The sequence below is a fragment of the Heloderma suspectum genome, chromosome 2 (assembly GCF_057233095.1).
Source record: "Heloderma suspectum isolate Gila_16-S chromosome 2, 16-S_ref, whole genome shotgun sequence".
NCBI classification, from domain to species: domain Eukaryota; kingdom Metazoa; phylum Chordata; class Lepidosauria; order Squamata; family Helodermatidae; genus Heloderma; species Heloderma suspectum.
This window is the reverse complement of record NC_139459.1, coordinates 364,000,034-364,013,441: the sequence shown is the minus strand read 5'-3', so window position 1 is coordinate 364,013,441 and position 13,408 is coordinate 364,000,034. Positions and strand designations below refer to the sequence as shown.

At 49.5% G+C, this 13,408-nt stretch overlaps 1 protein-coding gene across 1 annotated transcript in view; it reads left to right on the top strand.

Moving 5' to 3' along the window:
- TNXB (tenascin XB) overlaps positions 1-13,408 on the top strand; it is a 110,232-nt gene that overhangs the window by 72,121 nt on the left and 24,703 nt on the right. The window contains exons 31-34 of the mRNA XM_084830637.1: positions 1,198-1,482; positions 7,256-7,567; positions 10,887-11,009; positions 12,797-12,940. Of these exons, the coding sequence (XP_084686763.1) occupies positions 1,198-1,482; positions 7,256-7,567; positions 10,887-11,009; positions 12,797-12,940 (864 nt within the window). The remainder of the gene's footprint in view (positions 1-1,197; positions 1,483-7,255; positions 7,568-10,886; positions 11,010-12,796; positions 12,941-13,408) is intronic.

Here is a 13,408-nt window from a genome sequence, read left to right as displayed (position 1 = left end):
GTATATAATGATGTTTGGTCATTTCCCGGCTTTTGTGCAGTTTTTTCCCCATTTTAAATGCTTGAAATGCTTCTCCTAACACTTGGTTACCGGCAGGGAGAGCTTTAAGCTACAATGCGGTGGTACAGTGGGGGCTGGGGGCTCTAATGCCAGTGGGGCAGTGAATCCGCTCCGGCTTTCAATGAGTCAGAACTCTAAAGGAGCTATCCAAGGTGTTTGGGTGGCATCAGAGCCACCAGCCTCCACTGCACTGGTAGTTTTGTATTTTTTATTCCACCTTCTTTGCCCATTATGCTGAGTTGGACCCAGGACATTTCCCCCAAAGTCCTGCCCTGGCAGTACCATGGTCCAAATGGAGAGCTCACAGACACCTTTTATTTATTTCATTTCATTTCTATACTGCCCAATAGCCGAAGCTCTCTGGGCTGTTCACAAAAATTCAAACTGCAAGTGCAGCATAAAACAATATAAATGAAGAAAGTTTAAAACTACAGTATAAAAGTGCAACCAGAATAAAACCTAGCAGCAATGCAGAGATTTAAAATATGGATTTAGAACAGCAGAGCTAAAAGACTAGAGTGCTAAAATAATGCTGGGAAAATAATAAGGTCATCACCTGGCGCCAAAAGGAGTACAACATAGGTGCCAGGCGAACTTCTCCAGGGAGCTCATTCCACAGCTGGGGTGCCACAGCAGAAAAGGCCCTCTTCCTGGTAGCCACTCCCCTCACTTCCTTTGGCAGGGGCTCCTGGAGAAGGACCCCTGAAGCTGATCTTAGGGTCTGAACAGGTACATATGGGAGGAGGAGATCCTTCAGCTAACCTTGCCCCACACTGTTTAGGACTTTGAATGTCATTACCAGCACTTTGAATCAGGCCTGTAAATGGACTGGCAGCCAGTGCAGCTGGAAAAGTACTGGCGTAATATGATCATATTGGCCAGTTGCCATTAACAATCTCGCTGCCCTGTTTTAGACCAGCTGAAGTTTCCAGACCATTTTCAAAGGCAGCCCCATGTATAACGCATTGCAGTAATCCAGACAAGAAGTTATCAGAGCATGGATAACTGTAGCTAGGCTATCTCTGTCCAGATAAGGGCGTAGCTGGTATATCAGCCTAAGCGTAGTTCGTACATCAGCCTTTTGAAATGAGGCCCACACTTGGCCTGAAGGAATTTCTTTATTTTTGTTGGTTCCAGCTCCAATGGCAGAATCGGAGATCGGGCCTGCACTGGGTGGCCTCTCCATCTCCGAGGTCACTAAGGAGTCTGTTCGCCTCTCGTGGACTGTCTCTGCTGGGACATTTGACTCTTTCCTCATCCAGTACAAGGATACCCAAGGAAAGACCCAGACGGTGCCTGTTGATGCCGACTCCCGCACGGTCGTCATCTCTGACCTGAAGCCTTCCCACAGATACAAATTCAACCTCTATGGCATCTCTGGGAGGAAGCGGCTTGGACCAATCTCTACCGATGCTGTCACAGGTGAATGGTCCTCACCTAGGGCATCTCTACATCAGCCTAAAATCCTGCATTTAACTCGGGGCTTTCTGCTTCCATTTTAAATGCAGGATCACAATGATTCCCTTTTTCACCCGCTTCCTTCCCCCCTCCCTTCCCCCCTCTTTCTCCCATATCTGAGTCTTCCATTATCTGTCATTGAGCTCGCTCCTCTTCTTGCCGCTTTTACTCTTTTCATGGAGGGGACTCAAGCGGAACACAACAGGGTAATTTGACAGCTCATTATCTGCTATCTATTTAAAAATGGAACAAAGGGCATTTGGTGCAGGAGACGCCTTGGTGGTTCATGGTGTCACGTGAAGAGCCCGCAAACTTCCATGAGAGAGCAATCTCAATTGCAGGATAAAAGCTTTTTGTGAAGAAAGCCCTAGACCTGAATCACCGATTCAGTATCTTCAGTACTATCTGTAGATCTCTCTTCCTCTTTTTTTCTTACACTTTTATCCATCTCCTCTCCCCCTTATTCTTATTTTATCCTTCCCATTTTGCCGCTTCTTCTAATCTTCTTCCCTTTCTCATTTTTTTTTCAAGAAGATAAGAGCTGTGCTGGATCAGCTCCATCTAGTGCTGTTTCCTTGCAGTGGCTGGCTGGGGATGATGAGCATTATAGTATAACACACCTGAAGGACACCAGGTTGGGAGAGGCTGGAATAGATAATACTGAGCTCAATGGATGAAAAGTCTGACCTGGTTTAAGGCAGCTTCCTATGCTCATGTCTTCTCATAGAGACATACCCACAAATGCACAAGACTTCTATCAGTGTGTGGGGAGTGGGCAGGGGAAGGAAGAGAGCTGACAAAGCTAACGGGGGAGATGTGTGCATGATCATGTTCTCATTTGATTTAGAGATAGAGATGTGTGAGAAATTTGCTCCGTAGAGGGTTTTTTTAAACGGACGTATCCAATTCACATCTCCCAGCCCCGAACATGAACCTGAACACAATTTGTGGTTGGAAATCTGTACGTTTTTGAGTTTGCAATGCGTTCTGCAAAGCAAAACAACAGTGACATGCACACATCTGAAAAAATGTGCACAAACGTGCTTTAGTCAATGGGTGTACGCGCCCAAAAATGCATATGTCTAAAAATACATACATTAATGCATACATTATGGGGGAGGAAACCCCATAACCTTGTGCAGAAATGGGAAAGAATGAGCTTGACCTCAAAAACCCGACAATCTCATTGAGACCGAGACTGACACATCCATCCATCCCTATTCAGAGACTGCCCAACATTCATTTTGGTGTCTGAGGTAGAAAATCCAAATGGCACTAATCACCCCACCTTATCCACTGTGGTGGTAAAAGTTTAATTGAACACTAAATAATTGACCATTTGCTTCCCTTGAATGGTACGCAAATCTGCCTTCTGAGGTTGAGCCCCCTTCAATGCCTCGTGGTAGGCCCAGCCCTGTTTTGCTAAAGGAAAGTGGGATAAAATCAAAATCAAAACCGGCATCAGCAGCTCCCTGGGGAGCTGTCAGGGCCCCAAAACCCTGCGGTGACTACTGCTGACGACTGCCCTTAATTGTATAATTTTTTTTCTAGAGGGTGGTGCTTGGACCAGCAACCAGGTGTCTGAGCCTGGCCACCATTTTAATTTCCCACAATGCCCCTAATGCACTAGGGCATTGTGGGAAATTTAAATGGCAGCCCTCAGCCATCCAAAGTTGCCAGTGGCCACCACCATGGCCAGATAAGCCCATGAGGGCCCACCAGCAGAGGAGGGGGCTTACTAGTGTGCACTTTGCCCAGGGCCTCCTCAGTCCTAGAGCCTTGGGAAAAAGGATTTTTTTCCCTAGAAGCCTTGGGAAATAGGATTAATAGTCTATTTCCCAAGGCTCCATTTCCTCCCTTGTTTTTTTATACTTTGTCTCAGCTTTTCACAACTCCTCCTCCCTTTGCCCCCACCCATCCCTTAGCATCTCCCGGTCCCTGGTGGTTTCCTCTTGTCCTGGAGCTGAAATAAGCTTGAGAACTCCAAATTCTTCATAAGATTGCCAACTGAATGGGGGCGGGGGGTGGATAAGAATAAGAAAACATCTCCCTCCACAGAGCTTCAGTTCTGCTTTTCTAAGGAGCAGCTTGAGCTGCAGAAATCAGCAGGTGGAACTTTTCACAGATCAAGCACGATCTGCTCCGGTTCATGGCTGCAGAGCCAACATGGTCTAGCGATCAGCATGTCAGAGCAATGGCCACGTTACTAAGGAACTGATAGCCCTGGATGCCTGCATTTGGCAAACAACCCGCAGGGGGTGGGGCGGGGGGGGGTGAGACATGCTAACCTGTGTGCAGCTGCTAAAGCATTTGAAAAATGAGGCAAGTGACTTATTACACACAGTTCTCTGTGTCGAGGCCAACCCTGAAACTGAGAAGAAGGGAGGAGGCTGGGGGGGAGAGGCACGGCTGGAGAATCAGCCACGGCTTTCAGTCAGAGACAGGCCGCTAGTAGGAGGAGGAAGGAGAGCGAGATGTAAATCCCCACTCAGTTGTGACGCTCACTGGTTGACCTCGGGCCAGTTACTATCTCTCAGCACAGGGTTGTTGTCACGATAAAATGGAGGGGGGATAATGTACACCGCTTCAAGCTTGTTGAAAGCTCTGCTGTGTAGTCCACCAGGGAGAAGTGTGAGATTAGATGGTACCAGGAACAGGGCCTTTTCTTTCGAAAGTCCTCCCCCAGGAATTGCATACAGCCCTCTCCTTGCTGGTCTTTAAGAGGATTTTATAGACTCATTTATTCCATTCTGTATTTGGTTCATTTTATTGTATTGTGCTTTTAACGGAGGTTTTACCTGCTGCTACTTCTATCTTCTTCGTTATTTTAATGATTTATGCACTGAATATTGTTCATTGTTTTTATGGTTTGATTATTCATTTTTTTATTTTATAGTATGTACTATAGTATATACCTTGTGTACTATAGTATATACTTATTAAAATAAACTTAGTTTATGTTTGTATGCACATTATCAAACAATAACAATAACCATGATAATCAGAGGAGAGTTGGGATATAACTGTACTAACGGAGCAATCCTATGGCCACTAGTCAGCGGCTAGACAGACATAGGATACGTCGGTTTCCAGGAATCAACCTCGGAGCCCGTGCTCTGGGGTCAGTTCCCCAAGAACCGACCTTCCCCCACTCCCGCACTGCTTCGCAGGCAGCTCAGAATGGCCCCATACTTTGCACTCGGAAGAGGAGCGTGGAGCAGTGAAACTGGGGAGTTCTGGGGGGGCATTCTGGGGCGGGGAAGGCAGAAATGCCAGTATGACACATCCTATGTGTCATCCAGCAGCCGCTTCCCCCACTGCGGCTTCACGCTGTAGCTAGACAGCCAAAATCAGCTGTCTAGCCGCAAATGCAGGGTGGATGAAGTGCGGAGGGGATGATCCCCTCCGTGCTTCTCCTGCCCTGCATTGGATAGGCATTCTCTGAGTTCGGAGGTGGCCACCTATCCCAATAGGATTGCTCTCTCCATAAATCAAGCTGCTGTTCAAGGCACAGGAGCAGAGGACAATCCCCCCCACAATTAGAAACCCTAATTCATTACCTTAATGGTTTTCTACAGCCAAGGATGTTCAAGGAAAATATATGTAATGAATCTGCCTTCTGCAGAGTCAAATCACTTGTCCATTTAGCCCTGGTAACCTCCCTGCAAAGAAAAGCATTACGTTTTGCTTTGCTTTTCCTTGAGAAAAAAAAAGACAACTAAAGGTAGGCATGACAGAGGTTTGTAGAATTATGCACGGTGCAGTGATGGGGGATAGAGAAAAGTTTTCGAGGCCCACAGGAACCAGCTTAAACCAAGCCAGGGCATGGGTCCATTTGGCTCAGTACTGTCATCTACAGCAGGGGTGCGCAGACTTCAGGCTTATGGAATAGAACCCCAAGAATAAGGGTGCAGAACCTCAGGGCTAGGAACCTCAGGGGGTTCCCAGAAGGCCACGCCCCCTTCCCTGGCCCCACCCCCGTTCCCCAACCATCGATCATTTGGTGGTTTCCTGGCTTTTGTGGAGTTTTTCCCTAATTCTAAAAGGTTGAAATGCCTCTCCTAAGGCTTCGTTACTGGCAGGAAGAGCTTTAAACTAAAACATGCTGGTAGTTTTGGTGTTTTGGCCCCACCCTGTTTGCCTTTGGCCCCGCCCACCACTGCAATGTGGCCTCCAAGAGCTTCTCTGAAATTGAATTGGGCTCTTGGGCTGAAAGAGGTTCAACACCCGTGCCCTAGATCCAAAACTTCAACAGACTTGCTTTCAGAATGACAGCATGCTAAGAATTAAAGAATTCTAAGAGCAGGAATTTGTTTCGAATACTAGAACTGAACAGAGCTCACAGTCCTTCTGCACACAACAACCTTTCAAGCTTGTGGGATCTATTTTCTTTTTTAAGTACTCTTCTTGGGCTAATGGGAGCTATTTTTCTAAGGCTAATAGCAGCCGGGGAGGAGGTGGGTTTTGTCAGGACCGCAGCTGGGGAGGGTGGAATTAAACCTCCCCATGCATTGCGGTTCCAATGAAAAGGGGGAGAGGGCTGATGTACTTCCTAATGACGCATTTCATGTCGCATGTAGTTTGGCCCTGAATGGACTAACTTATCAGAGTGGGAAGATTTGTATTTGGATTCTGCTCCATCCCCTTGGCTTTCAAAACAAGACAAATGGCCTGGAGCAACAGCCTGCACTCATCAAAGGGAGCAGGACGCACAAAATGTAGAAATGTGCATAAAGATTAATGGTGCGAGTCAGACCACTTACTAATGAACTGACAGCGGCGGCCGCTTGTGTTGAGTAAACACGCGAAGAAAAGAAAAATGTGCTGGTGTCTGCAGTTGCGGACATGTTTGAAAAGCGAGGCCAGTGACTTGTTCCATACCTTCTTCCTCTGCGTCAAGGCCATCCCTAAGAGAGAGCAGAAGGTCAGGGCAGAGAGGGGGTGAAAGGCAGAGCTAGAGAACTGGCCATGGCTTTCCACTTAAGACAGGACTGAGGGCCAAACCAGATATGACAGCAGCACTTTAAACCACAAATTGGCCTTAGTCCCACAGAAATAAAAGGGTGGGTGTTGGGTTTGAAAAGCAAAAGGGGTGTGGGGGGGCAGGGGCAGGTGAGGAGTGCAGAACTTTCCCCCAGTCCTACCCACTGAGTACCTCCCCACAGCCCCCTCGCTACGTGTGCTTTCATCCTAGGTGAACACATCTCCAATATCGGAGCTTGGTTGAAGAGAACAATGCCCGTGGGGAGGCAAGCTGCAGGCAGGCAGCAGGGGGAGGGTTCTGCAGTCCTCACCCCTTTTGCCACTACTAAAAAATAACTGCCAGGATCTGCTGGTGAAGGTATACGACAGCCTTCCCCAACCCGGTGGTGCCCTCCAGATGTGTGGGACTACGATTCCCATTGGGGATGATGGGAGCTGTAGTCTAACACATCTGGAAGGCGCCAGGTTAGGGAAGGCTCATATAGGACTTCTGTTTTTGGTAACTGAAGATTATTTTGACAGGAGTCTTTTCAGCCTTCTGCATGTGAGAAAGACAAACCCCGAAATTGAGGGCATAATTAGATGCAACTCAGGAGATGCATGAACAGGATCTCCTGTAGATTAAAAAAAAAAGATCAAGGAGTCAAATGTGAAGTTAGGATTTTTTGCTCTGGTGTGCATCACTTTATACTTAATTTGAACCTCATTTGCTATCTTTTTGCCCATTCACTCAACCCTGTACTCTCTTGTGTAGCTTTCCCAGATGCCCCTGGTGGACCAGCGGCCCTGCTCAGTCACCTGGTTGTCTCTGAGGTGACACCCACAACTCTGCAGCTCACCTGGGAAGCTCCAGAGGGAGGATTTGATTCCTTCCTGGTCCGATACAAGGACTCTCCTCAGGGGAGGAGCCCCCCACCAGCCAAGGAAGTGACAGTGCCTGGGGGTGAGACCACTGCCACGCTTCGGGGCCTTACACCCAACACTGAATACAGCCTTACAGTCTATGGCATCAAGGATGGGTCAGAAGTGGCCAATGTCAACACAGCAGCAAGGACGAGCGGACTAGGTAACAAGGCCACATGTGCCATCTCACTGCCAAAAGAGCAGGAGGAAAAGAATATTGGGGCCAAAACATGTTCATTTCATTTACTATATTTCTATACCGCCCCATAGCTGAAGCTCTCTGGGCAGTTTACAAAAATTAAAAGTCTTAAAACAGATACTACTTTAAAGCTGTGTCTAGCAGCTATATCGTTTTCATGTTTACTCTAGAGTAGGTGCAGGGGGACTGATCCAGCTCTCAACACACACCCCTCAACCCTCCTACTAGGGTCTTGATCCAGATTGGGCTCCCTCACCCTAGACTAAATGTTAAAAAATGCAGCTACTAGACAGATTTAAAGTAATCCCTGTTTTGGCCTATAATCAAAGCATTTGCACAGTGCATGAGGAAACAGTCACCTGTATTAAGTTCTCACACATGGATAATGCTGAGCAGAGAGACTTGGAACCCCCATTCTGTGGCAAGGCTTAAAACTGGCTGCCTTTTGCTTGTGAGCCTTGACCCACAGCTATTGGCTGGGTTTCCATGATGTCACGGAAGGTTTGCGATAAGAAAGTCTCTAGCTGCTGAAGTGACCATCAATGCAGTTCTTGCCAGAGAAGAAGAAGTCCTGTAGGAGCTGGGGTGGGACTGGGGGCAGAAACTTCACACTGTGCCTTTGGACATGAAGGGATGGGTGTTGCTGACAGAAATTGAATGAAGAGTGGGGAGGACTGTGGAGGCAGAGACCCAATGGGGAAAATGACTAGTTTTGCTCGAGAAGAAAGGATTGAATCTGAGAATATTTGTCTAGAAATTGGAGGGGTAAGGGGAACAAAATGGCTACCCTTTCTTTACCGTTTTCACCACTGCTGCCAGACTCACAAGCGAGACAGATAAGTGACAGCAGCTGTGGCAGTGCAAACTTTTCCCAGTGGCTGGTGAGAATCATCTGTGAACAACATTGCGTGACAATGTAGACTTGTTCCCATGGGACTTCTGCACGGGGCGGGCGGATGTTTGCATTGCCACTGGTAAGCCCCCTTCCCCATTTCAACCCTTTTTGACATCCCACTCTTAAAAAAGTCACCCTAATGCCCCTCCCCCATTTCCCCACCCACACACGGGGCATCTCAGCTTGGCCCTAATGTGCTCCACAGCCACAGATTTTGCAAGCGAAAGCTGGATGGTTGTGTATGTGCCTGTCCCCGCCTCCCGCAGCCAGCTGCAGCCCTCAAGATTAACTACCAGTTAACCTGTGCTAAGCGGGCCATCAAGAGGAGCGGGTGAGTGCAGAAGCCATTACATTATGCTGAAGGATCCGAGCTGATCTTTTGGGAAGCAGCAACTCAACATCTGCGTCCCTGGCTTGGTGCACAACGGGCTGGGCCGGCTTCCAGCTGTGGTTTCCTTTGTGAGACCCAAGGAATTAATCTCTGGCGCGTCTCTGTTTCCTTTGCGGTCAATCAGGTTGGCCGCAGCTAATCCCAGGAGAAAGGGAGGGAGGATTTCATGGGTGGGGGGCAGGGGGGGTTGAGTAAGAGAGAGGCAAATGCCAAAGCGTGGATCTTGTTCTGTGCTCCCCGCTTCTTGGAGGGCCAAACTTACAACCACGTCACATTGGAGTTCCACAATTAGAAATCCGTTTCAACGTAATTTTTTCCTTCATCTTCCTCCTCTTTCTCTTCCCTCTCCTCTGTCTTCTTCTTCTTCTTCAAAAAAAAAGGCAGCCAATTTGGATTGGGACTATGACAGGGGGCAGGTAGCCCTTGGCCCCCAATCCAAGTCAGCCTTCCTCCCTCCACTGCCACTGGTGCTTTTTAAAGAAGAAATTTACATTAAGTTCCAGTCACGGAACTCACCCCCCACCCCGCCAACCTAAGTTGCTTCTTTGAAACAGCAGCCAGTTTGGATTTGGGCTATTGTACAGGGAGAGGGGCAGTCCAACCTCTTGCCCCCATGCAACAGCCCTAATCCAAGTCAGTTTCCTTCTCCCCCCCAAGCCCCAATTGCTGCTTTAAAAAAAAATTTAAATTAGGATCTCCAATCATGGAACTCCAAAACTGAACCTCTAAAACAGCCCTGGAACTCCCTGACATGGTTCTTAGCTTTACCCTGCCACTGCCAAAGGTTTTTCATCGAAATGCGTTTAATGCACCTTAGAGCAGGGACAGAGAATGTGTGGCCTACCAGATGTTGTTGGACTTCAACTCCCATCATCCCTGACCATTGGCCATGCTGGCTGGGGCTGATGGGGGTTGGAATCCAGCAATATCTGGAGCTTCACAGGTTTAGGGCTCCCCTTCTTTAGAGGTCTTCTCCTTCCTGTATTGGTGCTTTCCAGCATAAGAACATAAGAAGAGCCCTGCTGGATCAGACCAAGGGACCATCTAGTCCAGCGTTCACACAGTGGCCAACCAGATGCCCCTATAGGAACCCACGAGCAGGACTAGGGGTGTACAAAGTACTTACCCCATTCCGGTCCGGGGCAGGTGGGGGGAGGTGATCCAGTCCTCCCCTCAGAATCCTCCCTGGCCAGCTCTGCTCCGCGGGGAGTCCGCAGAGCCACTGGCCAGCTCCAGCCGCTGCCAGACTTCCGGCCGCGGCCGGTCTGCGGATGGAAATGGCGTCCAGCGTAGGGGACACCATTTGCGTCCCTCCCATTGGTTGTGATTGGCTACGTAAATATTTACGTAGCCTATCACGGCAAAGAGCAGGGACACAAATGGCATAGGGGACACCATTTGCGTCCCTGCTGTTGGCCGTGATTGGCTACATAAATATTTACGTAGCCAATCACAGCCAACGGCAGGGACGCAAATGGCATCCCCTACGTCGGACGCCATTTTGTTCCGCAGCCCAGCAGCGGAACGAAGACAGTGACCCAGACCAGCCGCCATCAGGTAGGTTCCATCCCAGGGGGATTTCGGGGGGGGGGTAGGGTTCTGCCATCCCTAAGCAGGACATGAGTGCAAGAACACCCTCCCACCCGTGTTCCCCAGCAACTGGTGTACATAGGCACACTGCCACTGATAGTGGACGTAGCCTATAGCCATCAGGACTAATAGCCATTGATAGCCATCTCCTCAAGGAATTTGTCTAACCCCCTTTTAAAGCCATCCAAGTTGGTGGCCATCACTACACCTTGTGGAAGCAAATTCCATAGTTTAATTCTGCACAGTATGAACTCCTTCCTTTTATCTGTCCTGAGTCTCCCACCAATCAGCTTCATAGGATGACCCCATTGGGATCTAGTATTGTAAGTATCCTTTTCTAGTATCCTTTTCCGAAGTGATTCCCACCCAAAGCCCCCTCTCATCTGTTCCCTCCTTGCTTCCTCCAGAGCTGGACAGTCCCCGGGACCTGCGGTTCAGCGACATCCGCGAGACCTCCGTTGTGGCCAACTGGAGAGCACCGTCCTCTCGCATCGATCGCTACAAAGTTTCCTTCCAGCCCTCCGATGGGGGTGAGCATGGGCACTGCTAGGCCCTTCCGAGATCCGGGGCCCAGACCCATAGGACACAAAACTGGGTGCAATCTACATAGGCGCATTCAGAAATCATTACGAGGGTTTATTCACATTTCACAGGCGGGCAAAGCCAGCAGTTTCATTTCTCATCCAAATCACCTCCAATGAAACAAACTCTCCAGTTCATTTGCACCCTGACCCAGATCATCCTGAAGTCAGAGAATTCCACCACGGACCCCAATGAGGCCAGATTCCAAGAATCCGGCCCCATTGAGGTCCGTGGCGGAACAGAGCACTCACCTCCGCCCCCTCCAGAATCTGTCCAGGCCTGCTCCTCCACGTGGTGATCCTGATAAATTATATTTATCTCCGTAAATATAATTTGCATTGCCTATTGTGTGAAAACAGGGACGCAAATGGCGTAGTGGACGCCATTTGCGTCCGGACTTAGCACACTGATACGGCATGGCAATGGCAGCCGGCCGTATTGCCAGCGCTGCAGAGCCGGTGGCTGGCTCCGCAGGATCACCACAGAGTGGATCTGGCCTGGATGGATTCCGGGATGAGGGACGGATCGCCTCCCCCCCCCACGGACCCCCCCCACCTGGAACGGGGTAAGTGATCCACCCATCCCTATCCTGAAGCCATGGGAAAAGTTTTTTAAAGTTTAATTTCCATGCAGGAGAAGATTTTTTTTGGTGTAGGTGGTGTTGCAGTATGTGGGAAGGGGAAGCCTTCCCTCCCTAGCTACAATCCCCCTTGAATATCACCCCTTTCATGGCAATTAAGCTGAGGAAAGAACTTCCTATTGGCACCAATGGACACTTGGGGCTCTGTGGAATAGATCCAACCGGTGCCCTGGGAAATAGATTCGGGGCTGGGATCCCATGGGCCCTGGCCTAGCAACACCCCTGGGGGTGAGGCTCTGATTCCTCCTGTCCCATGGGGGCTGGCATTAGCAGCTGGATGGACCTCCTGTGGTCCATCCTTAGTCTTCAGCCTTTTCAGACCCAAGACCAGCATGTAGCCCAAACATGCTTCTTAGGTTTTTTACCATGGGTTGGATCCAAGACCTGCCTTTCTTGAGAGGAAGGGACATTCTGCAAGAAGAAGGGCTCTGCTTGCAGAAGGTCCCTCCTCTCGATTTTTGGGGATTCTCCCCCCCCCCCACACACACACACACCACAGCTCACCCCATTCAGCATGGTCCCCTGACTCTCTGGCTGGATTCACACAACAAGGTTGTGTGTGGGTTGTTGAACCTTGGGTTGTTGTGTTGTCTGAACCCAGCCATGCTAACAAGTCATGGTTTGTTAACCATGAACAACCCTTGAAGAGAACCCATGGTTTGCTGTTGGGTTATGAACTGTGGGTTGTATGTGGTTAACAAACCATGGCTTGTTAGCACAGCCAGATTCAGACAACACAACAACCCATGGTTCAACAAGAACCCATGGTTTAATGACAAGCCACACTCAACCTGTACTCAAGCTTGAGTGTGGGTTATCCTGTTGTCTGAACCCAGCCTCTGTGTAGCATTTTCAGGGGGCTGGAGGAGCTGCTGTGGGAAGGAGGGAGTGGGAAGTCCACTTCTGCCAGTGCAGTGGATCCAGCGTAAATCTGGATCCAGCATCACATATATTTGCACAGTCGTAGTGCTGCTGTTGCAGCCCGCCCACCTTAGGTCTGTTCACCATGACCCCCAGCAGGTCCCCACCAATCAAAGGCCAGCATGCTACCTCACAACAGTTCATGTGGTTTTGCATTCTGGTATTGTGTTGCAGGAGAGCCCAGAAGCATCTCTGTGGATGGATCCAAGCTCAAAACAACCATCGACAGCCTGACCCCCGGGGCCAGCTATGAAGTCACCGTGATGTCTATTCGTGGGTTTGAAGAGAGTGAGCCCTTGGTGGGCTACGTCACCACAGGTAAACCCATGGGGCGGGGGGAGTTTACCACTTATGTATCGGTAGTCTTGTTTGCATTTACTTACTTACTTAGATTTATACCCCATCTTTCAATCAAATGAATCTTCAGGTGGCTTGACAAACTACTGGCAATCATACAAAAAAACCTTACGCGGGCGTACCTACAACACAGCGGTCAGTGCCGGCTGCAGGCTTTGGATGGCCTTTTGGCAATGCCCCCTCAGTGGCCCCCTCCCTCAGTGAGCCGTGGTCACCGGCTGCTCTTGCTGCTCCTCCTTTTCCTCCTCATTGTTCCCACTTGCTTGCCTGACAGGCGGAGAGCCAGGGAGCATCTGCTGCTCCTCCTCCTCTCCACCTCTGTTGTCTGGGCCAGAGCAAGAGGTGGGGGAACACGCAAGTTTCAGTGGGGAGGGGGAGGAGCAACTTCAGGGGGCTCTTGCCAGTGGGCCCCTGCTGGGTTGTGGGCCC